Consider the following 27,748-nt stretch of genomic DNA (forward strand, 5'->3'; position numbering starts at 1 on the left):
CCTTTTTTTTTTTTCTTTGTTCATACGAAGCACACAGTTCTTAATGAAATGACCAGAATTTCCGCAATAGAAGCACAAACCTCCAGAAAGCCTGCGGTCTTTTTCCTGAGAGCGGGGTGCCATCGCCCCAATCTCCATCGGCTCTCCTTTGTCAGCACAGACCCTCTCAAGACTCGGAGCTGACATGGCAGAGGGTTTACTCTCATTAACCCTTGCACGCAGTCTCCTGTCCACCCGTATAGCTAATTGCATTGCCTCCTGCAAGTTTCCAGGTGTGGGATAAGCAATCAGCAAATCCTTAACCCTTTCACCTAGCCCTGCAAGAAACAAACTTTTCAAAGCTGAATCGTTCCACCCCACCTGGGCAGACCACCGATGGAAGTGAGAACAATATTTTTCCACATTACCTGATCCCTGCCTCAGATGTCTCAATTCAGACTCAGCAGATGAGACCCGATCAGGATCATCGTACAACAAACCCAAAGCAGAAAAAAAACTATCCACTGATCTAAAGCACGGATCACTAGGTTGGAGAGAAAAGGCCCATCCCTGAGGATCTTTGCGCAAAAGTGACATTATGAACCCTATGCGCTGTGATTCATCACCAGAGGATCTGGGTCTTAAACGAAAATACAATAAACAAGCATTTTTAAAAGAAAAAAAATCTTGTTGTTCACCAAAAAATAGATCAGGCAGATGTACCTTTGGCTCCACAAAATGTGCTCCAGAACAGCTACTCACGTGTTGTTGGAGCTCGGCCACCTCCAGAGAGAGTCCCTGCAAGCGTTGAGCCAAATCTTGAACTGAGACCATGATGGAAACTGGAGGTCTTTCCTTAGAGAAATTTTTTTCTTTGGGCTGGACTTACTGTTATGGTCTGCTACAAGCAATAAGGAAAGACAGGAGATCTGTCCCTACAATAGAACTAAACTGGATTCCTACTATATAACGTGGAACCTGATCCTGCGATCAGACCCGCTAAAGTCCTCAGCTAGTCTGTACGAAGACCTATAGATGCAAGGGAGGGATCCCTACAAGAACTAGGGACTGGGATAAAGTTGGACACCTTATAGCAGAAATTGTAGCAGTAAAAGACAAACACGCAACATAGAACATAGAGGTCAGAAGACCTAGCAAAACTAACAGAGAAAGGTAACAGAGCACCAAGCTAGCTCAAGAGTAGTAATTACAATGAAGTCCAGCAAGGCCAGGAGGGCGGAGCCGGATCAAATAGGCAAAAAAGGTCATGTGACCAGCAAACAAGAAAAAAACCAACCGGAGAGTTCTAACAATATGGGGGCCAGTAATCCGCATGGAGCATTTTATGGGGGCCAGTATACTGTGTGGAGTGATTTGTCAGTTTCTGAGCTATTGTAGAATTTACAATAGATATCACTCATGTAATGTAAGAAGTGAAATCTTTGCATTGTACTATACCTATATTTCTCTGCAGTATCTGTGCATCATGAACCGTGGTATGTGTTAAAGGGGCCCACTGAGACCTGGAGCCGCCCCTGGGAAGGGGCCATGGATATTGGCCCCTTCCCAGACTAAAAACATCAGCTCTTACAAGATGCACCAAATCTGGTGCTTAGCCTCCACTTTTTCCACTTGCCCTGGTGATTTGGCAAGTGGGGTAATAGGGTTAGGGTTGATGTCAGCTTTGTATTGGTAGCTGACATCAAGCCATGGGGTTAGTAATGGAGAGGCGTCTATAAGACGCCCCCATTACTAACCCCATAGTCATATTAAAAAAACAAAAATAATAAATAACCATATTCCTCACCTGTCCGACGAGAAGATTTTCCATTTGTCCCTTGACTCGTCTAGCTCTGCTACATCTACATGGCAGGCTGAATGTTTGCATGATACGACTATTCAGCCTGAAATGGAGCAGAGACACTGAGCTGCATGTTCTAGTGCAGCTCAGTGCCTCGCGGTGCCGTGAGAAAGGTGAGTGGAGTACAGAGCCAGTGAACTCTGTTCACTTTAATGATCTCAGCACGAGCACCGTGAGAACTTACATGTACAGTAAGCTACACATGCGAGGCACTTATTATATATCTCACTCACATATTTCTATCTATCTATCTATCTATCTATCTATCTATCTATCTATCTATCTATCTATCTATCTATCTATGTTTAGAAGAATATTTCCTTTGAAAACTATCTGTAAATGACCAAGAAAATTACTCTATGCAAAAGCTCATGTTAATATCACATTGCATTCGCATGTCATTCGGATGTCATTCAGATGCTATGTGTGAAAAATCGCATTGCATACGAATGAAAAATGCATGACATTTACATAACACTCGTCCGACTTTTCAAGAACAACATCGGACTGTTTTTTTTCACCGTGATGGATATGAGCCCTTAATCTGTCATTAATGCCGCTTCGGTTGGTCATCTGCAGCTGTGACCTGCCGGATCACTCCAGTGTTTTTGTGGCGAGCCAGAAATCATTACTCAATGTAAGTCTAAGAGAGCCAGAACGAGGCCAGAACGAGTCTCTCTCTAGACGGAGTGGTGAAAATGGCGGCAGATACGTATAAGGCAGGGGGTAGAGACCTTAGTTTAGTAGCACCACTCTAGCGCTGAAAAAATAAAACCACTGGAGTGGTGCTTTAACTTGACAAATAAAGCACAATCTTTATAACTTGTCACAGAAGGTTATCTCTCTTAAGAGGATTAACCCCTTCTTTGAGATTTTCCTCCTCTTCTTCCAAGAGCCATAGTTTTTTTATTTTCCCATCTACATACCTATATGAGGTTTTATTTTTTGTGAATGACGCCATTCATTTTAACATACAGTGTACTGGATAACGGGAAAAAATTCTAATTGTGTTGAAATTGTGAAAAATAAAACACAATTTCACCATTGTTTCTTTTTTCTTTACAACATTCATTGTGCCAATGTCAATAATGACCTGTCAATATGATTATCCATATCAATTACGGTGATACTAAACCTGTAAAGCTTTTTTTGTTTAAGTAGTCAAAAAAAAGAATTTGTTTGTATCGCAATTTTCTGATATCGATAACATTTTTATTTTTACATCATTGGAGCTGTTTGTGGACTTGTATTTTGCGTGGTGAACTGACATTTTGATTGATATCATTTTGGGGTAGATGTGACATTTTGAACCCTTGTCTTATTTAATCTTTCAGTTGTAGTGACTGAAAAGCCACAATTCTGGTGTTTTTGATTTTTTTTTCCCGCTTTACAGCTTTTACTGTATAGCCTATTTTTATTTTAGATTTTGTTAGATTGGACTTTTACGGACATGTTTATGTTTTTCTTTGTTTTCTTTTTTTATTTCTAACCCCTCCACCTCCAAGCCTGTTTTCACCTGCCTGACCAGGCCAATTTTTTCAATTCTGATAAGGGTCACTTTATGAGTTAATAACTCTGGAAGGATTTAAAATATCCTAGTGATTCTGAGATTGCTTTGGTCGTGACATGTACTTCATGTTAGTGGTAAATTTAGGTCAATATGATTTGCATTTAATTATGAAAATATCGAAAATTTGACAGAAATTTGTTTTATTCCCTTAAACTAGATAGTTATACCACACAAAATACATAATAAATAACATTTACCACATGTCTACTTTGCGTCAGCATCGTTTTTTAAGCATAATTTTTTTGGCTAGGAAGGGTTAAAAGTTTATCAGAAATTTCTAATTTTTCCAATAAAATTTACAAAACTAATCCCTTTTGAAGTGATTTTGGGGGCCCTATGTGACAGAAAATACACAAAATTGACACCATTTTAAAAACTACACCCCTCAAAGTGCTCAAAACCACATCCAAGAAGTGTATTAACCCTTTAGGGGCTTCACCAGAATTAAAGTAATGTGGAAGTAAAAAATGAAAATTTTTCTTCTTCGTTCATCTTATTGAGGGACACAGAACCATGGGATAGTCTGCTGCTACCTGGAGGCTGACACTATTATTGCATTTAAATAAAATTGGCTGCTCCCCAGCCGACTATACCTCACCTACTGGAGCCAGGCCTCCTCAGTTTTTGTAGTGTCAGTTGAAGGCAAGGTCTGTCAAGGGCACTAACCACTTTGCTTTTGTTTTTCAGATGCATGTCACAGGGTAACACAGTGTAATTGTGCTTTTTGTTTCACCCACATAGCGACAGTGAATACAGATGGTAATTGTTCAGTCCATATCCTCTAGCGACTGTGTGGTCGGAATAAGGTACCTTGACACAGTCGCTGCAGGTACTGGGGCGTAGGTCCATAAGCCAACTAGCTCTTGCCCACCGCACCACATAATGCGCGTGTGCTCAGAGCAGAAGTTAAAGGGATCCAGAACCTCCGGTCAGGTAAGTATGACCCTGTCATGTATCTGTTGTTCCCCCTCCCCCCTCTTCCCTCCCGCTGCCTGGTTCCCCACTCCCCCCCCCTCTGTTTTCTCTTCCTGGGGTGGTGGCTACCTGAGGCTGCCTGGCTACAGTAGAGAGAAGGGGATGGTCCTGGTGCAGGGGCCAGGTGCTGCACTTGGCTGTCCTGCCTGCCCACATGCTCTCCTTGGCCTTAGTTGGTTGGGGTTAGAGAGATGGTGAGCTCAAGTGGGTCCTTGCTGCATGGCTGCCTTGGGAATCTGCTGGCGTCTCTCAGTTCTCTCTGTGGGCCGGGCAGCAGCTGGCGTGGGTAGGGGTCCGGTATGCAAGCACATGGGTTTGCGGCTGTAGGAGCATTTGGCCAATTGGCTGGCGGGATATTTCAGCCAATCACTGGGCTGGACATTTCCAGCCAATCAGTGGTCAGATAACTCCTAGCCTATCAGCATGGCCAGTCTTGCAGCCAATTAGTGGTGTAATTTTGGTGTGCCATGTTCCCACCCATCTGGCTGCACCGCTTTCTCTTCCTGGCGGCAACGCGGCACTGTTAGGATGGTGTGGAGCACAGAAGGGCCTCGGCGTCTTTCTCCTCGTGGGTTAGCAAGCTCACCTGGGGAACAGATTCCTCCTGCAACATGAATGTGGTAGGCTATTGGCTACTGGGGGCTGATACTAGGTTACTCTAACAGTTTTTGTGTCACTGTTTAGTGTAGTCTAGTGAGGACCGTGCATGCCCATTAGCGCAGTCTATACTTGTCTCTTAATATGCGTGTGTGTCTTCTACTAGTAAGTTTTCCATGGGATAGTCTGTGGCCTATTGAACCATCTGTTCCTTGCTGGTAACTGCATAGGGGACATCTATGACATCTGTGGAGAATAGGGCCCTTTCTGACTGGGCTCATGATTTAGCCCAGTCTGTAGCCAAACTAACCAAGGTATCCAGGATACTGATTACGATTGTGGAACGATTGGCGGTGACTACTTCCACCCCAGGAACTACGATCGACGCTGTGAATGAGTCGGATTCTCCAGCCACCCCGTACCAGTATGGCCGGTCACAAAAGCGGTTCAGACGGTCGCTGGTTACCTCCTCGTCCTGGTCACCTTCACAGGGGAGGTGCCTAGATTTCTTTTCCCCTTCCCAGGGGATTTGCTCCCCTCAGTGCTCAGAATCCAGTTCTAGTGCAGAATCTGTCCTATATCCATATCAGATGGGGAAGCTGAGGGAAATGGTGGACAGTTTGGTGTCGGCTGTGGACACCTCTCTGGGGGTACCATCTGCGCCTTCCCCCACCTCCCGTTCCTGAAGCTGGTTTTTTTAGGAGGGGTAAACGCATTGTTAGCTCTTTTCTAACCATGAGGAATTTACAGAGGTGTTACAGAATGCATGGGAACACCCAGACAAACGCTTTCAAAAGTGTAGCCCTATGGAGGTGTTATATCCCTTCCCAGCAGAGCTGGTGGCCGCTTGGTCTACTCCACCAGGGTACTCCGGTGTCTCACTTATCCAAACTGACCTCTCTACCCCTTGCCAAGATTGCACTTAGAAGCCCCACGGATAGACATATAGTCTGTAGTGAGGTCCGCTTTTGAGGCGGCAGGTTTTGTCCTTTGCCAAGCCTTTTCTGCCACTTGGGTTTCCAAGACAATAATGGCATGGACTAAACATTTGCGACAAAGTTTCTGGGCTGGTTCCCAGGATTGGGAATTAGCCGAGATCGTGGATCAGATTGTGAAGGCAGGGAAGTATCTCTGTTCAGCATCCTTAGATGTTCAATCAATTCACTGCATGCTGTGGCTCAAGGTGTGGAGAGTTGACCTAGCTTCAAAGAAGTCTCTGAGAGGACTACCATTCCAAGGTTCTTGCTTATTTTGGACCAGGCTAGATAAGTTAATTTTGGAAGCTACAGGTGGCAGAAGCACCCTGCTTCCTCAGTCCATTGACAGCTATCCTTTTCGGAGGCCTTGCAGGTCCGTCCCTTTCGTCAATTTCCTGCACCGGACGAGTAAGGTGGGCAGGGTAGACCAAAAGTCTCCCAGGAGCCGAGGAGAGCTACCTTTAGAGCAACACCTGCCGGACGCCCTTCTAGATCAGGGTCCAGGCCCCCCAGGTCCAGAGGTGGCAGGAAGATCAATGCTTGATGGGCAGCCCCCAGTCAGGGATTTTTATCGGGTGGGTTACCGCTTCCTCCTTTTTCAGGAGTCATGGCTGGGGGCAATCAATGATCTTTAGGTAAGGGAGGTCATCTCTTCGGGTTACAGAATAGAATTCACCACTCTACTTCAGGATTGTTACTTTTGCTCTTTCCCTCCCGGGTCTCCCAACATAAGAGTCAGTTTGCACCAGGCGATAGCTTCCCTGCTTTAGAGATGATTGTAGCTGTTCCCACTTCAGAGCAAGTCAGGGAGTTTTATTAAAACCTATTCGTTATCCCCAAAACAGACAGTTCAGTACCGCCTATTTAGATTTTAGGCGCCTGAACAAATGGGTTTGGCTTTGTCACTTCAAGATGGAGTCGCTCCGGTCAGTGGTCGCATCCATGGAAGCCGGGGAATTTCTTTCTTCGGTAGATATTTCAGACTCTTAAATGGATGTGCCAATATTTCCAGCCCATCAGCGATTTCTTCGGTTTGCAGTCAATCACGATCACTATCAGTTCAGAGCTCTCCCTTTCGGGCTGGCCACAGCACCCAGCATATTCATGAAGATCCTGGCCCCAGTTATGGCACTGCTATGGTCCAGGAGGTTAATTGTTTTCCCCTTTCTGGATGATAATCTTATCAAAGCACCATCCTTTGCTCCAGATCTAGAGAGCCTGCAGATTGTTCTTTAGACTCTGAAGCGATTCGGTTGAACAACGTTTATTTTAGTTCCAACATAGTAGCTTATGGTTTCTGGGAATGGTGTTCGACACTGTTCAGACATAGGTGTTTCTTCAAGAAGAGAAAAGATTATCTGTTCAGTAGAGATGGGTGAACTCGTGGATGTTTGGGTCCAGCGGGTTCGGCCGAATGTTAAAAAAAAGTTTGGTTTGGGTACCAGAACATTACCCGAACTCAAACCCGAACCTGGACCCCACTCAAACCCGAACATCCAGTGTTTTCCACGCTGTCATCTGTGTGACAGCGGGAGAAACACCAGCTTTGATGGGCGGTAAGTTCATTATTGCTGATCAGAGCAATGCGGTTCCCACGCAGCAGCTGGGACCGGCAGTAAAAAGCTTACCACCGGTCACAAGCGTCGACTTTTGAGAGAGTACTACTCTCATCATCCTACACCTGGTCTCGCTGATAGCAGCAAGAGAAGGCGAGGCTGATGAGAGTATTCATCAGCCGGCGCCTGTGCTATAAATAAATGGATATTAGCCCTCTCCAGCCTAAAAATAGCAGCCTGCAGCCCCAGAAAAGGCGCATCTATTAGATGTGCCAATTCTGGCGCTTTACCCGGCTCTTCCTATTTGCCCTGGTGCGGTGGCAAGTGGGGTAATAGTTGTGGGGTTGATGTCAGCTTAGTAATATCAGCTGACGTCAATCTCATAGTTTAGTAATTGAGAGGTGTCTATAAGACGCCCCCATTACTAACCCCATATTCAGATTGTAAAAAATACACAGCCAGGATAAAGTCCTTTAATTGAAAGAAAGACAGCCTCCTTTACTTTAAATAAATACTCCCCGTCCCTCTTTTTCCCATTTCTTACTGTAAAATAAAAAATAATAAACCACCATATTCCTCACCTGTCCGATGAGAAGATCATCCATATCTGTCCCACGAATAACTCCAGCTCTGCTACATCTGACTGGTTTGTTGAGTGCTAGCATGATGTGAGAAAGTTCTTACGCAGAGAGCAGTGACGTCAGCGAGGTTACCAGGGTTCATCAGCTATGAACTCCGGTGACCTTTCTCACGTCAGCGCTACACACTGCAGAAGCATAATCACACTCCTGTCTCAGTGTGTTCTGGCTTGCTTGGTTAGTGGTCGCATCATGCTGGCACTCAACAAACCACCCAGATGTAGCAGAGCTTGAGTTCTTTGTGGGACAGATATGGATTAACTTCTTGTTAGACAGGTGAGGAATATGGTGGTTTATTAATTTTTATTTTACCAAAATTTCTCAAGAAGATAAGGGCAAAGGGTATTCCAATCATTCTCATTGCTCCAGATTGGTCTTGGAGGGCCTGGTATTTGGATGTGATCAATATCTTAGTGAATGTCCCATGGGCTCTTCTGGTCCACTTGTACTTTCTGTCCCAGGGTTCGTTCTTCCATCCAAATTTCCGGACACTCAATTTGACGCCTTGGCTGTGGAAGCCACGATTTTGAAGGCAGCAGGTCTAGCTAAATCAGTCATTCAGACTATGATTAGAGCTTAGAAGCCATCCTCATTGTGAGTCTACCATAGCACTACGAGGGCTTCTTTTCATTGTTGTGAGTCTACTAGTACTTCGCCAATATTTTTTTTCTTGCCAGTGCTGCTCTCCTTATTACAGTCTGGATTGGAAGCAGGGCTGGTGCTTAACTCCCTCAAGGGTCAGGTATCTGCCCTGGGTGTTCTGTTCCAGAGGGATTTGGCATCTATACCTCAGGTTAAGACTTTTCTCCAGTGGGTTCCACACATTAAGCCACCCTATCGGGCTCCCTTGGACCCTTGGAATCTGAATATTGTTTTAGGGGCTTTTGAGTCTCTGCCTTTAGAGCCTATCAGGGAGATCTCTACACTTTTTCTTTCTTATAAGGTAGCTTTTCTTATAGCCATCACTTCTATTAGGAGCATCTCGGAGCTTACATCTCTATCTTGTCATGCCTCTTACCTTATTCTTCATCAGGATAAAGTAGTATTGAGGCAATTTCCGTCCTATTTCCTAAGGTAGTTTTGAGTTTTCATCTTAATGGTGATATTATTTTACAGTCTTTTGTCTGGCACCATCTCATCCAATTGATAGCTCTGCACAGGTTGGACATTGTTAGAGCTGTAAGGTATTATTTATCAACCACCGCCTCATTTAGGAGTTCTGGTTCTGATTATTTGTTATACCACAGGGCCCTCTTAGGGGTCAGGCCGCTTCTAAAGCAACTATTCCCCGCTGGATCAAGACAGCTATTATCCAGACCTATAAGGCTAAGGTCAGTGTGGCCCTGTTTAGGATTAGTAGGATTAGGTCACACTCCATGCGAGTGGTTGGAGCTTCCTGGGTGGTTTGTCATCAGGCATCGGCTTTGCAGTGCTGTAAAGCAGCTACTTGGGCATCGGTGCATACATTTTCTAAGTTTTACAGGGTGTACACTTTTGCCTCAGCAGATGCAAGTTTTGGTAAGAAGATACTGCAGGTAGCAGTAGCCCAGACTTCCGCTTGAGTTACATCGGAAGACTGGGTGATAACAGTATGATATTTAATACTATAGCCCACCCTAGGGACGGTTTTAGGACGTCGCATGGTTCTGGGTCCCCCAATAAGACGAACGAGAAAAATAGCTTTTTACTTACTGTAAAATCTGTTTCTCGTAGTCTTAATTGGGGGACAAAGCTCCCTCCCTTGGTTGCCAGGTTGGAGTACAGTTATGTTTCCTCATGCCTTAATTCTTTTCTTTTCTCCTCCTACTGCTTTCTCACAAAACTGAGGAAGCCTGGTTCCAGCAAGGGACAGGTATTGTCTGCTGGAGAGGAGCCAATTTTATTAAATTGCAATAATAGTGTCAGTCTCCAGGCGACAGCAGACTGTCCCATGGTTCTGTGTCCCACAATTAAGACTACGAGAAAAAGATTTTACGGTCAGTAAAAAATGTATTTTATTTCCCACCAAAATATTGATTTAGCCCCAAATTTTGCATTTTAAAAAGGGTAACAGGAGAAAAAGGATGATATAATTTGTTGTGCAGTTTCTCCTGAGTATGCCCATATCCATATGTGGTGGAAAACTACTCTTTGGGCGCACGGCATGGCTTGGAAGGGAAGGAGCACCATTTGACTTTTGGAGCGTAAAATTGTCTGTAATAGATAGTGGACTGGACACCATGTCGCGTTTCCAGAGCCCCTAATGTGCCTAAACAGTAGAAACTCCCGACAAGTGACCCCATTTTGGAAACTTCACTCTTCAAAGAACTTATCTAGAGGTGTGGTGAGCACCTTGAACCTGCAGGTGCATCACAGAATTTTATAACGTTGAACCGTGAAAATGAAAAAATAAATTTTTCCCACATAAATGTTGCTTTAGTCCCAGATTTGTCTTTTTCACAAGGGTAACAGGAGAAAATGGACCCCAAAGTATGTTGTGTGATTTCTCCTGAGTACACTGATACCCTATGGATAGTGGAAAGCTTAACTCTCAGGCGATTCACAGAATTGTATAACATTGGCCTGAGTCAATGGAAAATTACCATTTTTTCCACTAAAATGTTGCTTTAGCCTCAAGTTTTTAATTTTCAAAATGGATAATAGGAAAAAATTAGCTGATCAATGACAGCGGCATCAAAGGGGGTAAACGCCTGCGATCAGCGCTAGGACAAATAGTGGGTGTTGCTGCAGGGTGTCAGCTCTCATATAGAGCTGACACCCACATTTGATCACGCTGGAGTTTGGCGTGAGCTTGCGCGATCGTCACGCCATACATGTACAGCGGTTTGCAGGACACACCTCCCGCGGTGCTGTACACGTACAGCGGATGTCGTAAAGGGGTTAATGCTGCTGGGTTGATAAATGGATGGATGAGGGAAGATAGAATGTTGTTTTAATGTCTTTGGACACACCTTCTCATTTAAAGATTTTTCTGTATTTTCATGACTATGAAAATTGTACATTCACACTGAAGGCATCAAAACTATGAATTAACACATGTGGAATTTTATGCTTAACAAAAAAGTGTGAAACAACTGAAAATATGTCTTATATTCTAGGTTCTTCAAAGTAGCCACCTTTTGCTTTGATGACTGCTTTGCACACTCTTGGCATTCTCTTGATGAGCTTCAAGAGGTAGTCACCGGAAATGGTCTTCCAACAATCTTGAAGGAGTTCCCAGAGATGCTTAGCACTTGTTGGCCCTTTTGCCTTCACTCTGCAGTCCAGCTCACCCCAAACCATCTCGATTGGGTTCAGGTCTGGTGACTGTGGAGGCCAGCTCATCTGGCGTAGCACCCCATCACTCTCATTCTTGGTCAAATAGCCCTTACACAGCTTGGAGGTGTGTTTGGGGTCATTGTCCTGTTGATAAATAAATGATGGTCCAACTAAACGCAAACTTGATGGAATAGCATGCCGCTGCAAGATGCTGTGGTAGCCATGCTGGTTCAGTATGCCTACAATTTTGAATAAATCCCCAACAGTGTCACCAGCAAAGCACCCCCACACCATCACACCTCCTCCTCCATGCTTCACGGTGGGAACCAGGCATGTAGAGTCCATCCGTTCACCTTTTCTGCGTCGCACAAAGACACGGTGATTGGAAACAAAGATCTCAAATTTGGACTCATCAGACCAAAGCACAGATTTCCACTGGTCTAATGTCCATTCCTTGTGTTCTTTAGCCCAAACAAGTCTCTTCTGCTTGTTGCCTGTTCTTAGCAGTGGTTTCCTAGCAGCTATTTTACCATGAAGGCCTGCTGCACAAAGTCTCCTCTTAACAGTTGTTGTAGATATGTGTCTGCTGCTAGAACTCTGTGTGGCATTGACCTGGTCTCTAATCTGAGCTGCTGTTAACTTGCGATTTCTGAGGCTGGTGACTCGGATAAACTTATTCTCAGAAGCAGAGATGACTCTTGGTCTTCCTTTCCTGGGGCGGTCCTCATGTGAGCCAGTTTCTTTGTAGCGCTTGATGGTTTTTGCAACTGCACTTGGAGACACTTTCAAAGTTTGCCCAATTTTCGCACTGACTGACCTTCATTTCTTAAAGTAATGATGGCCACTCGTTTTTCTTTACTTAGCTGCTTTTTTCTTGCCATAATACAAATTCTAACAGTCTATTCAGTAGGACTTTCAGCTGTGTATCCACCTGACTTCTGCACAACACAACTGATGGTCCCAACCCCATTTATAAGGCAAGAAATCCCACTTATTAAACCTGACAGGGCACACCTGTGAAGTCAAAACCATTTCCGGTGACTACCTCTTGATGCTCATCAAGAGAATGCCCAGAGTGTGCAAAGCAGTCATCAAAGCAAAAGGTGGCTACTTTGAAGAACCTAGAATATAAGACATATTTTCAGTTGTTTCACACTTTTTTGTTAAGTATATAATTCAACATGTGTTAATTCATAGTTTTGATGCCTTCAGTGTGAATGTACAATTTTCAAAGTCATGAAAATACAGAAAAATCTTTAAATGAGAAGGTGTGTCCAAACTTTTGGTCTGTACTGTATATATATATATATATATATATATATATATATATTATATATAGAAGGTAGAGCTGTGGCTACAGGGAGAGTTGTGTGTGCAGCAGCATGCACGGGAGCAGTGTGAGCTCTGCTGAATAGAGCCCTGCCCATTCACAAAGCAAGCGACACCCAAGATTCCTGCCAGAGATCAAGTGACCAAGAGAGCAGCTCTGGTAACAGAAGGATATGGTAAAGTAAGGTATTTAGTAAAGTGCTTTTCTATGGCAGTTAGTTCACATAAAAGAGACTTATAAATTAGTGACCAACTTCTTTAAGTTAAAATTGGCTACATATCTATTTTGGTATTTGTATACATGTAGAAGTCATTTTTAGCTTATTAAATGCTGTATTCTTTTCTTTATTTCTTTCCTGCCTGGATTGTTCTTTGTAATATCGAAGAATGGCAATTTGCAAAAACACTTAGATACTGTGGAGAGAGATTTCATTGTTTTCAACAGAGAGAAGTAAGTATAGAATGATACCTGCAAAAAATTATAGACTCGTTTTTTGCTTCCTTAACAATGTAAATAATGAGCTTTTTGCTTGTCTTTTGTTCAGATATCCATGTATTTCCTTGTTTCATTATATTAAGTGAAAATGTTCCTATATACTAAAGTATAAATAGACATTTGGGTCACTTTTAATATATGCATGGGATTGCATACAGTGACCCCCTACCCGGGGATCATAAAGAGACTTGACAATACACATTATTCTACCTGTGCCTTCTGTTTGTCTCCTGCTGCCTCCTCTGCTCAGATCAATGTTCCTTTCCAACTGCTTCTTAATCTAAACTCCCATGGCTTTCCTGTGCTGTGGACAGGTAATCCACAGGAGGCAAAGTTTAGACTTGCCACTGAGCTCCCCCATGCCACTGTAGCAACCATTTTGGAAGCTGGTAGAAAGGAACTCTGATCTGAGCAGAGCAGGCTGCGCAAGGCAAACAGAGGGCTCAACATAAGATGATTATATATGATGAATGTATGGTATTTTCACAGCCCCAGGGTAGAAAGATGCTTATAGGGCTGTTCGGTCTAAAAACACAAGTCTGCAGTCTCTGTCTGACATCACGTCACCCGCACTGCACGCTGTCAGGATTCTCCTGTGCTGGGAGTGGTGGTCATGTGAGTGAAAGTATGAGATATGCATACTCCTGGCCACAATCTGACTAGATGGGCACGGTCTCGTTCAATGCAAGTGTATCGAGCGAGGCCAGAAACATTCTAGTTGGAATGTGGCTGAGAGTATGCAAATCGAGTACTTGTGATCACATTGTAGCGTGGCCCGGGCAATAGCTGTGGGCGAGGTACTCGTCTCCCTTTACACCTCGGCATGCTACATGAAAGTGTGGGTCCTGGCTGGGTGTGTGGACTTATGCTGTGTAGGCATCACGCCGCTGCAGGCCTCATGTAGCCCGTGGTGTGGGCTGGCCAGGACCATGTGTTCCACAGGTCAAATAAAGGGGTTGTCCAGTCATAAGTCTGCATTCCCTATGTGTGACTGCAGACTTATGAATCCCCCCATCGCGCGCACTCTGCGCGGCGGGGATTTGCTGGTTTCAGACCCGGGACCGGAAGGTATGTATGAGTTATACATACTCCCGGCTAGTGGGCGTGGCTTCGCTCTCCATACACTTGTATTGAGCAAGGCTGCACCTTCTAGTCGGATGCACCACTGGCCGTCTGCAAACACTAGACGGAGCATGGCCTCGCTCAATACAAGTGTATGAAGAGAGGCGGTGCTGACTGGCCAGAGGTATGTATAAGGAAATTGTCATTCAAACATAGTATTTACTGAATGATAACTTGGCAAAGGATATATACAAGGGCTAGTGGGCACAAAGTCTCATGGTCATTTGCTGTACTGCATAAAGCCTTTTCCCTCACACCGTATCCTGCCTCTGAAGTTCTATTCCAGGGCTCTGCAGCATTTTTGTTTCATCCTACATCGCCAGAACCCAGCTTTAACGCCACAGTCCTGATCAGCAAATCCCTCTACTCACTCAGCGGCTCCTCGTTCTATTTCTTCCACTGCTGGTGCCCTGGTCTACCAAACTGGACCCCCACTAGTCCCACAAACTCAGTCCTGTTTAGGCCCTTTAGCTTCAGCACAAGCTCAAGGTTTGTGAGTCAGCTCCTATCCACAGATGCCTCCTCCGGAAGGCCACAGTGACTAATCAATTACCTCTCCTTTAGGATCTCCCTATCCCTGCTCTTAAGTCTCCTCTTAACTGTGGATCACTCCATTGGCAGCACGGCTCATGTTCACTCCAAACTCCCACACTAACTAAGTCAAGAAGCAGTCACTTGCTCTAACACAAATCCTCTCCCATTATGGGCCAGTCCCAAACATTAACTCTATCCTAACTTACTCTATCATCACTACCTATACTACAGTCTTATCTTATACACTATCACATCCTACCCTATATATTATGCATTACCATATCACAATACATTGCAACACATTTCACATTGGCGTCTTCAGGGGTAGGAACGCTGCAGCATAGTCTACCACCCTTACAACATGATCGCCTGGTATCGGTACTGGCACCAGAAAATCATCAAAGTGCACAGTGCGCGCGATGTTAGGATTCACAAGTCTGCAGTCACATAGAGAGACTGTAGTCTTGTAGTTTAAGACTGAACATTCCCTTTAAGTCAACAGTATATGATCCCATTGACCATTGTACTAGTTCCTTTTTTCAGTTGCTTAAATAAACTACTGTCCTTATGGTTTTTAGATTAGTGTTCCCATTCTAAATGAAGATCACACATTATTGGTAATCCCTGTCCTTGAGTCATGTCTTTATATTTATTGTGTCATTATCATTACCCTCGTGCCAGCGCAGCTACTTGACAATGTACTTGTACTTATCCCTTGTGCATCCAGCACTCTTCCATTGTGAAGCTTAGTGTTCTCTCTGCATTAATAAAGAGTTGATAAAAAAGGAAATTAATTCCTTTCAATTTTGCTTTTTTATTATACATGATAATACTTTGACTAGCTACAGCCATTTCTTCATTCTTTTGTCAAGTGTGGTCAAAAGAACAAACTAAATTGTAGTGAGAGAACAAGGTAAAAGAGGTTGTCTGGTATTATAAAAAAAATGGGAGCAAGACTGCTTATGTTTTAAAATACTAAATCAAACAGTATTTTTCTACCAAAGTGTCTACCCATCTAGAACTGCCACTCTATTGCTCTATGTCAGTGATTGTTGACCGAGCTACAGAGAGGATATTTTGTGCACAGCATGTGACCGTTGCAGCCAATCAGTAGGTTCAATAGTCATGGTGTGGTGCTGCAGTCTTGTCAATAAACACTAGTAGAGAGCAGCAGATACTGTGTTTCCCCCCAAAAAATAAGACCTACCCCGAAATAAGCCCTGGTATGATTTTAAAGGATTTTGAAAGTATGCTTAAACACAAGCCCTACTCCAAAAATATGCCCTAATTACAGTCAGGGCCAATGTTGGGGGAAGGAAAAAAGTGGGCAATTGCCTAGGGACCCCACTCTCTTATGGGCCCCTTGCGTTTCTGTTCCGAGGTTAAGACTGTTTAAGGACCTTTGGTGACATCATGATCATGTGACCATGATGTTACCAAAGGTCCTTTAACTGCCGGGAGTCTAGAGGAACTGAAAAGGAGGCAGGCTGATATGTGCAGTTTGTGTGTGTACCTACAGTGGGGAAAATAAGTATTTGATACATTGCCACCTACAAAGAATGTAGAGGTCTATAATTTTTCTTGTAGGTACACTTCACCTGTGAGAGACAGAATCTAAAAATAAAAACCAGAAAATCACATTGTATGATTTTTAAATAATTAAATTGCATTTTATTGCATGAAATAAGTATTTGATCACCTACCAATCAGCAAGAAATTCCCAGACTCTACACCATGGCCAAGACCAAAGAGCTGTCTAAGGACACTATGGACAAAATTGTAGACCTGCTGAGATGAGCTACAGGACAATAGGAAAGCAGCTAGGTGAGATGGCAACAACTGTTGGCACAATTATTAGAAAATGGAAGAAACACAAGATGACTGTCAATCTTCCTTGGTCTGGGGCTCCATGCAAGATCTCGCCTCGTGAGGTAAGGATGATTCTGAGAAAGTTCAGGAATCAGTCCAGAACTACATGTGAGGACCTGGTCGATGACCTGAAGAAAGCTGGGATCACAGTCTCAAACATTAAGTAACACACTATGCCGTCACGGATTAAAATCCTGCAGGGCATGCAAGATCCCCCTGCTCACGTCAGCACATGTCCAGGCCCATTTGAAGTTCGCCAATGACTATCTGGATGATCCAGAGGAAGCATGGGAGAAGGTCATGTGGTCAGATTAGACGAAAATAGAACTTTTTGGTATCAACTCCACTTGCCGTGTTTGAAGGAAAAAAAAGGAGGAGTGCAACCCCAAGAACACAGTCCCAACCGTAAAGCATGGTGGGGGAAACATCATACTTTGTGGATGCTTTTCTGCAAAGGGGACAGGATGACTGCATCATATTGAAGGGAAGATGGATGGGGTCATGTATAGTGAGATTTTGGTCAACAATCTCCTTCCCTCAGTAAGAGCATTGAAGATGGGCTGTGGCTGGGTCTTCCAGCATGACAATGACCCGAAACACACAGCCAGGGCAACTAAGGAGTGACTCCGTAAGAAGCATTTCAGGGTCCTTGAGTGGCCTCACCAGTCTCCAGACCTGAACCCAATAGAAAATCTTTTGTGGGAGCTGAATCTCAATGTTGCCCAGTGTCAGCCCAGAAATCTGAAAGATCTGGAGAAGATCTGTATGGAGGAGTGGATCAAAATCCCTGCTGCAGTGTGTGCAAACTTGGTCAAGAACTGGATTTGCAAACAAAGGTTTCTGTACCAAATATTAAGTTCTGTTTTTCTATTGTATGAAATACTTATTTCATACAATGAAATGCAAATTAATTACGTAAAAATGATACATGTGATTTTCTGGATTTTTTTTAAGATTCTGTCTCTCGCAGTTGAAGTGTACCTATGATAAAAAATACAGACCTCTCCATTCTTTGTGGGTGGGGATACTTGGAAAATCGGCAGTGTATCAAATACTGATACATGTGTATGTGCAGTGTGTGTTTATGTATATATATATATATATATATATATATATATATATATATATATATATATATATAATGTGCAGTGTGTGTGTGATGACATAAATGTTGCTTTTTTTTTGTTCAAAAATAAATGTGGATTGTTATTCATGGAAAAAAAAATTGACATCCCCTGAAAATAAGCCCTAACCCATCTTTTGGAGCCAAAAATAATAAAATAATATAAGAGCCCATCTTATTTTCAGGGAAACACTGTAGATTACACTGGAGAAGAAAATGTATTTTTAATTATTATGCGTTTAATTACAGAAGTAAACAAGACCTCAATGAAAGCCAAGAAGATTTGTCTGAGGCTCAAACCAAAGACGAGGATGGAAGAAATAACAATCTATAGTCTCTCCGCTCCTCTACATTAGTAGTACAGTCATAAATCATGATTTACTGTATCTAACAATTAAGAAATGGCACTTTCTGAATAGAAAGTTACACCAAACTTCTAATGGTCATAGTCATTTGTGATCTTTATTTTTTAATAATAATCTGCTCATTAAATTATATGGAAATAAAGCTAAACTTAAGTTATTTTCTTTGCAAATGATTATGGCCGAATCTTGATGCGTTTTGCACTAAAATATTTTAGAATTTTTTAATGCACTAGGAATATTTTCTAGGCTATTTTTTATTTGTTTTGTTTCTCTTTTTTAAAGAAGTAGCATATATTCTAATCTTGTATTTTTAAAGATTTGAATTGTAAAACCAGTTATATATACACTGCTCAAAAAAATAAAGGGAACACTTAAACAACAGAATATAACTCCAAGTAAATCAAACTTCTGTGAAATCAAACTGTCCACTTAGGAAGCAACACTGATTGACAATCAATTTCACATTCTGCTGTGCAAATGGAATAGACAATAGATGGAAATTACTGGCAATTATCAAGACACACTCAATAAAGGAGTGGTTCTGCAGGTGGGGACCACAGACCACATCTCAGTAGCAATGCTTTCTGGCTGAGGTTTTGGTCACTTTTCTGCTTTCACACTCGTGGTAGCATGAGACGGACTCTACAACCCACAGAAGTTGCTAAGGTAGTGCAGCTCATCCAGGATGGCACATCAATGCAAGCTGTGGCAAGAAGGTTTGCTGTGTCTGTCATCGTAGTGTCCAGAGGCTGGAGGCGCTACCAGGAGACAGGCCAGTACACCAGGAAACATGGAGGGGGCCGTAGGAGGGCAACAACACAGCAGCAGGACTGGTAGATCCACCTTTGTGCAAGGACGAACAGGAGGAGCACTGCCAGAGCCCTGCAAAATGACCTCCAGCAGGCCACAAATGTGCTTGTGTCTGCATAAACGGTTAAAAACCGACTCCATGAGGGTGGTAGGAGGGCCCGACGTCCACAGATGGGGGTTGTGCTCACAGCCCAACACCGTGCAGGACGCTTGGCATTTGCCACAGAACACCAGGATTGACAAAGTCACCACTGGCGCCCTGTGCTCTTCACAAATGAAAGCAGATTCACACTGAGCACATGTGACAGACGTGACAGAGTCTGGAGACGCCGTGGAGAGCGGTCTGCTGCCTGCAACATCCTTCAGCATGACTGGTTTGGCAGTGGGTCAGTAATGGTGTGGGTTGGCATTTCTTTGGAGGGCCGCACAGCCCTACATGTGCTCGCCAGAGGTAGCCTGACTGCCATTAGGTACCTAGATGAGATCCTCAGACCCCTTGTGAGACCATATGCTGGTGCAGTTGGCCCTGGGTTCCTCCTAATGCAGGACAGTGCCAGACCTCATGTGACTGGAGTGTGTCAGCAGTTCCTGCAAGATGAAGGCATTGAAGCTATGGACTGGCCCGCCCGTTCCCCAGACCTGAATCCGATTGAGCACATCTGGGACATCATGTCTCGCTCCATCCACCACAGACTGTCCAGGAGTTGGCTTATGCTTTAGTCCAGGTCTGGGGGGAGATCCCACAGGAGACCTTCCGCAACCTCATCAGGAGCATGCCCAGGCGTTGTAGGGAGGTCATACAGGCAGTGGAGGCCACACACAATACTGAGCCTCATTTTGACTTGTTTTAAGGACATTACATCAAAGTTGGATCAGCCTGTAGTGTGTTTTTCCACTTTAATTTTGGGGGTGACTCCAAATCCAGGCCTCCATTGGTTAATAAATTTGATTTCCATTGATGATTTTTGTGTGATTTTGTTGTCAGCACATTCAACTTTGTACAGAACAAAGTATTCAATGAGAATATTTCATTCATTCAGATCTAGGATGTGTTATTTGAGTGTTCCCTTTACTTTTTTGAGCAGTGTGTTAATGTGTTTTTGTTGAAGATGTTGGTGTGCCATGTCATGTTACAGAGAGTCTGTCAGCAGTCTGACCCTGAAAAACAGATCTGCCGGGACTGCAACACAAATCCGCAAATGTTTCCAAGTGTTAGATTTCCTGTCAGTGGTCACATGTAGCACAGGACTCACTTGCCATAGACTTCAATGCAAGTTGTATGCAAATTGTCTGTAATTTGCCGATTTATTTATAACAAAACCACACCTCTAAAATAGTCACATTACGGCAAGTTGCAGACAAATTGCACAGATGTTTTTGGTTGCACTTCTTTTTTGAGAATTATTGACCTAGCCTAAATTTTGCATGCACTGCTCCCATAAACTCCCAAAAGGCGGTACATAATGCTGAAGCACCGTCTGCAGTAAGTACTCCACCACCCTTACCTTCTGCTCCTAAGTGACAGCTGTCACTCAACAAAGGGAGGTGATGGGGAGTTTTACTGCAGAGATCACGTTGGTCAGGACCACCTTATGGGCATTTTTAGGATCAGTGTGCATTGGATAAAAATCAAGGTATGTATAAACTGCATTCCTTGTCTCCTACATAGTGCTGTCAGCAGAAAAGCAGGGTCTAACTTGCTGACAGACCACCTTTTAAGAGATTCTTCTTGGAATATACAGTGTATTCAGATCATATTTAGACTTCACCTCAATTTTGTCTATTACAGCGTTATTCTTAAATGCACTTTATATTTATTTTACCTTTCTATATACAGTTCCTCCCCTAACCACAACACTAAAACAGGGTAATAGAAATCTGTGCATATTTATTACAATGTAAAAACTAAAACAGTTACTTAATTATTCAGACCCATTACTCAGAACTCTGCTTGAGCACTTTTTGCAGCGTTTACAACCTTAAGCCTTCTTGGGTGTAATGCTACAAGCTTGGCACGCCTGCATTTATGAATTTTCTCCTTTTCTCTATAGGTCCTTTTAAAGAGGTTATCCAATACTCTTACATTGATGCCCTATCCTTAGGATAGGTCATCAATGTCTGACACCCGGCATCCCCGCCGATCAGCTGTTATCGGTGGTGGCAGTCGCCAGCCGGAAGTACTTACTTGTGGAGCTTTGCTGTCTACTTGTAGTGGCCACCGCGGGGTACTACACCTCCTATTCAGTGCAATACCCTGCAGCAGCCACTATAAGTAGACAGCCAAGCTCCGCAAGTAAGTACTTCTGGCTAGCAGCTACCGCCACCGATAACAGCTGGTCGGCAGGGGTGCCGGGTGTCAGACATTGATGACCTATCCTAAGGATAGGGCATCAATGTAAAAGTAGGGGACAACCTCTTTAAGCTCAGGTTGGAGAGGAAGCATGTAACATACGGCTGTAACATAGCAGAATGTGGAAAAAGTGGAGGGATCTGTGTACTTTCTGAATGCACTATTTGTTTGTGTATGTATAACTTCTTCTTCTTCGTCCTAGTACTGAATTCCACTATAAATAACAACCATGGAATAAGATGCCCACGTTGTAACATCTAGTGATGTCATATGATCATGCATCCATTCACGTTTAGTGCATTGGATGCACTCACCCAGAAACATTGCAGCCATGTAATCACAATATCATCAATAGATTTGACATTTTGTCATTGGCACGTTGGGTTTGGTTCAACAAAAATTTGTTTTTGAAAAAAAAAAAAAAATATATATATATATATATCCTTGAAAGCACCTTTAAAATGACCCATACAGTAGGTCATCAATAATGATTAAGAGTTACATGTTTACATACTGTATGCTGTGTTATATGTTTGGTCCGAAATTCACATGTTACATTTGAAAAATAAGCTTAGATTGACTAATCTGGAGTAAAAAGCAGTAGGGATAAAGAACACACATACTATTTAATTACAGGACTGTTTTCTATCAGCTACAGTAAGTCTGAGAAATCATTTAAAGGGAATCTGTCAGTAGGACCAACCCTCCTATGGGCATGTAAGTCATAGGAAGCTGAATAAAATGATATCTTGATATCTTCAATCTTATGTCTTATTCCTTAGAAATCCACGTTTCTCTTATATGTAAATGAGCTGTTAAGGACTATGGGCTGGACACAGATCTGCATGAGATATCTGCCTCCAGAGCTTATTTTCAATGAAAGGGGGTGTTAGCAGTGTGAGACATGTAATGACTGACACTTTGCTCTCATAATCACACTCAGTTCTGCAGTGAGATCACAGCTAACACAGTCATTATATGTCTCACACTGGTAATGCTTCCTTTCATTTAAAATAAGCTCTGGAGGCAGATTCTCATGCAGATCTATGTTCGGCCCATAGATCTTAACAGCTCATTTGCATTTAAGAAAAACAATGATTACTCTAGAATAAGACATTGGATGACAAATATGAAGGTATCATTTTATTCAGCTTCCTATGACCTACATGCCCATGTAGAAGGCTTAGAAGGGTTCATCCTACTGGCAGATTCCCTGTAATGTCTTATTTGTACATCCACTCAAAAGAGCAGATTCAGCATAGATGTGTTTGATTCATATTGTTACATGGAATGAGATGATTATAGCATTTAGTAGTAGATTAATGTAATTTATACAACCAAAAGTGAAAGGTCTAATTTTTCTCCATCCCCATCCACTATTCTAGTGATATTATCATTAGATAATTGTTCAGGTACCGAACTACTGTGAAATGAATACTGATATTGTTGTGGAAAGACTTGTAATAAAGCCACCAAAGTCCAATAACATGCCTTTTCTGTACAAATTCCTTTAGTAGCTCAGGTTGTTATATTCTGATCATGTTTTCTGTCATTCATTCTTTACAGGTTCTTATATTCTGATCATATATTTTCTGTAATTCATTCTTTAATGTAATGTATCTGGACGTTACTGAAATGTTAGCTGTGTCCTTCACAAACCGAAAGGGTGGAAAGGATAAAACTACAGATCTTAATAAAGTAAATAAAACATAAAGCAAACTGTTATTTGTGAAAATTCCCAAGAGATATTAACATATGACCACAGTGTAGTGTCCATATATAGCCACAACACCCCAATTCTCATGGTTCTATTGTGCATACATTCGTAGATTCTCTCATGCGAGGGAATCAGGCCAATTATGTGCAAATCACACTCTGATCAAACTCTAATTAGAGTTTGATCAGAGTGTTATCATAGTGCAACCCAATTCTCTCGGAGAACAACATGGAGAAAAAAATGTCTCCATCTACTCCATTCTGTGAGGCCACGGAAACTGGACTGCACTCAGATGTCATCCGAGTGCAGTCCAATGTTACCCACGCACTCGTTGACTTGCATGGCTGAGTGGAATCCAAATATCGGATAAAACTCGTGCACGCAGTCTCTGTCCGAGGAAATAAATGTGACATCTGATATTTTGTTGGATTGCATTCAGACAGCAAATACGCTTGTCTGCACCTTCCCTTAGATGATGATATTGATTATCTAATTTCAGGTCAGTAGTAACGCAGGCATCTAGATCCAGTAACCATGTACTGCCATGTGCAACTTGCTTTAATAACATTGAAAAATACAAAGTGTAAAGACAAATTTGTAAGCATGATAATGAATGACTTTTTATCAAATGTCTATCTGTGAAGAAACCCCCAGAGCACAAAGCAGAGGGGGACATGACTTTGGGAGGGGTGAGCCTTTAACTCCTGCAGCTTTGTTTGTATAGCTGTGTAGACTTTTACCAAGAGTGATTCTGCTTGAAAAAGAAGGAGCGCAGTATATCTGTGCCCGGGGTCTTCCTGTGAGGAGGGTGGCGCTTATATAGAGGAGGTAACTCTCTTCTATCTCTCTCCCTCTTTCTCTCACAGGATGAACTGGAGAAAATACAGTATGTCTTCAATGTCAGGGAGTATAATACTGGGGTTATCACCACACATTAAAGATGATATGACCACATTCACCTCAGACATCATGTTCTAGTGTAGTATCAGCTCCTGCATCATATACAGTGGGGAAAATAAGTAATTGATACACTACCGATTTTGCAAGTTTTCCCACCTACAAAGAATGGAGAGGTCTGTAATTTTTATCGTAGGTACACTTCAACTGAGAGAGACAGAATCTAAAAATAAAAAACAGAAAATCACATTGTATGATTTTTACATAATTAGTTAGTATTTTATTGCATGAAATAAGTATTTGATACAATAGAAAAACAGAATTTAATATTTGGTACAGAAACCTTTGTTTGCAAGTACAGAGATCAGACATTTCCTGTAGTTCTTGACCAAGTTAGCACTTGCTGAAGCAGGGATTTTGGCCCACTCCTCCATACAGATCTTCTCTAAATCTTTCAGGATTCAGGGCTGTCGCTGGGCAACATTAAGTTTCAGCTCCCTCCAAAGATTTTCTATTGAATTTAGGTCTGGAGGCTCACTAGTCCAGATTCTGCATGAGTTCTGGAGTGCTGGTGACTGTATCATTTGAGGAACAAGGGCTGTGAGCAGATATCTGCCATCTGTGTAATAGTAGGAGGACAGAGCATGGGCACAAAGCAGCCCTGCCACACAAACACCACCAGCCCACATACTATAACAGCTCCACGCCCAGATCAGTGAATTTTGCTTTTACGTTGTCTTGCCCCTCAACATACTCTTAAAGGAGTTATTTGAAGAGCCACATGTGAATGGCGCCGCAGTGCGTATGATCCACCACAGCTCTATTTATATCTTGCTCTTCAGTGCTCCATTTCTCAGGATCGTTGGAGATAGGGGGTAACTTCCAAACTTGGGATAGCCAATTTAAACAGGTTTTTCATGGTTTATTTTTATATGTAGAAAATAATAAACCAATCATGACAATCCAGAAGTCCAATGCCACCAAGGACTTGTGCAAACAAGCAAATAAATCAGGCGTGTGCTATCCAATATTTTATCAGATCGCACACTGACCGATGTTATGCAATGAGACTGTACAGAAAGAAACATATTTTTTCTCATACTGATTCGTGTGAGAAAAAAATCTTATCATGCTGCGATTTGACTCTGAAATTGGATGAGACTCACCCATTCAAGTCTATGAGTACAAAAAAAAAATCTGATGCCACAGTCTAGCATCCAATATGTACGAATACATTACAATTCTGCAACATAGGAAACTGTAAATGGCCGTGTAAAAGATTAATAGCTGCTGAGAAAACAAGAAAACTGACTGCACACGGATGACAAGTGAAATCGTCCCACTTTTCTGGATGAAAATAATAGATGCTTATATATGATGCACAGATAAGAAATATAGGTATAGTATAAGGACAAATATTTCACTTCTTATATTACATGAGAGATATCTATTGTAAATTCTACAACAGCTCAGAATCTTCACAGTACACAGTGCATATACTGGGGGGACTCAAAAGTCTGGAGTCACACAGAATGACTGCCGACTTAACATTCTAGACCGGACAGTATTGTCCTCCATACAGTATTATGGGCACCACATAGTCCTGCATACAGTATTATGGACACCACATAGTCTTCCATACAGTATTATGTGCACCACATAGTCCCCCATACAGTATTATGAGCACCACATAGTCCTCCATAAAGTATTATGTGCACCACATAGTCCTCCATACAGTATTATGGGCACTACATAGTCATCCATACAGTATTATGGGCACCACATAGTCCTCCATACAGTATTATGGGCACCACATAGTCCTCCATACATTAGTATGGGCACCACATAGTCCTCCATACAGTATTATGGGCACCACATAGTCCTCCATACAGTATTATGAGCACCACATAGTCCTCCATACAGTATTATGTGCACCACATAGTCCTCCATACAGTATTATGGGAACCACATAGTCCTCCATACAGTATTATGGGCACCACATAGTCCTCCATACATTAGTATTGGCACCACATAGTCCTCCATACAGTATTAAGGGCACCACATAGTCCTCCATACAGTATTATGAGCACCACATAGTCCTCCATACAGTATTATGGGAACCACATAGTCCTCCATACAGTATTATGGGCACCACATAGTCCTCTATACAGTATTATGGGCACCACATAGTCCTCCATACAGTCCATACAGTATTATGTGCACCACATAGTCCTCCATACAGTATTATGAGCACCACATAGTCCTCCATGCAGTATTATGGGCACCACATAGTCATTCATACAGTATTATGGGCACCACATAGTCCTCCATACAGCATTATGTGCACCACATAGTCCCCCATACAGTATTATGGGCACCACATAGTCCTCCATACAGCATTATGTGCACCACATAGTCCCCCATACAGTATTATGGGCACCACATAGTCATCCATACAGTATTATGGGCACCATATAGTCCTCCATACAGTATTATGTGCACCACATAGTCCTCCATGCAGTATTATGGGCACCACATAATCATCCATACAATATTATGGGCACCACATTGTCCTCCATACAGTATTATGGGCACCACATAGTCCTCCATACATTATTATGGGCACCACATAGTCCTCCATACAGTATTATGTGCACCACATAGTCCTCCATACAGTATTGTGAGCACCACATAGTCCTCCATACAGTATTATGGGCACCACATAGTCATCCATACAGTATTATGGGCACCACATAGTCCTCCATACAGTATTATGAGCACCACATAGTCCTCCATACAGTATTATGTGCACCACATAGTCCTCCATACAGTATTATGAGCACCACATAGTCATCCATACAGTATTATGGGCACCACATAGTCCTCCATACAGTATTATGGGCACCACATAGTCCTCCATACATTATTATGGGCACCACATAGTCCTCCATACAGTATTATGGGCACCACATAGTCCTCCATACAGTATTATGGGCACCACATAGTCTTCCATACAGTATTATGGGCACCACATAGTCCTCCATACAGTATTATAGGCACCACATAGTCCCACATGCGGAATTATGGGCACCAAATAGTCCTCCATACAGTATTATGGGCACCACATAGTCCTCCATACAGTATTATAGGCACCAAATAGTCCTCCATACAGTATACTGCGCTCCCCATAGTCCTCCATACAGTATTATGGGCACCTCATAGTCCTCCATACAGTATTATGGGCACCACATAGTCCTCCATACAGTATTATGGGCACCAAATAGTCCTCCATACAGAATTATGGGAACCACATAGTCCTCCATATATAATTATGGGCTCCACATAGTCCAACATACAGTAATATGGGCACTACATAGTCCACAATACAGTAATATGGGCACCAAATAGTCCTCCATACAGTATTATGGGCACCACATAGTCCTCATTACAGTATTATGGGCACCACATAGTCTTCCATACAGTATTATGGGTACCACATAGTACTCCATACAGTATTATGGGCACCACATAGTCCTCCATACAGTATTATGAGCACCACATAGTCCTCCATACAGTATTATGTGCACCACATAGTCCTCCATACAGTATTATGGGAACCACATAGTCCTCCATACAGTATTATGGGCACCACATAGTCCTCCATACATTAGTATAGGCACCACATAGTCCTCCTTACAGTATTATGGGCACCACATAGTCCTCCA

The 27,748-nt window shown here is 42.7% G+C and overlaps 1 protein-coding gene across 2 annotated transcripts in view; it reads left to right on the plus strand.

The window, feature by feature from the left end:
• Window positions 1-21,134, plus strand: part of STK32A (serine/threonine kinase 32A) — a 400,893-nt gene extending 379,759 nt beyond the window's left edge. For both annotated transcript variants that reach the window (XM_073650647.1, XM_073650646.1), the window contains exons 12-13: window positions 13,127-13,191; window positions 18,134-21,134. In XM_073650647.1, coding sequence (XP_073506748.1) covers window positions 13,127-13,191; window positions 18,134-18,218 — 150 coding nt within the window. In that variant the 3' untranslated portion in view covers window positions 18,219-21,134. The remainder of the gene's footprint in view (window positions 1-13,126; window positions 13,192-18,133) is intronic.
• Window positions 21,135-27,748: the final 6,614 nt, after the last annotated feature.

This window comes from Phyllobates terribilis, unplaced genomic scaffold (genome assembly GCF_046119375.1).
Source record: "Phyllobates terribilis strain yellow unplaced genomic scaffold, ASM4611937v1 Scaffold_11__3_contigs__length_659146591, whole genome shotgun sequence".
Classification (NCBI taxonomy): Eukaryota; Metazoa; Chordata; class Amphibia; order Anura; family Dendrobatidae; genus Phyllobates; species Phyllobates terribilis.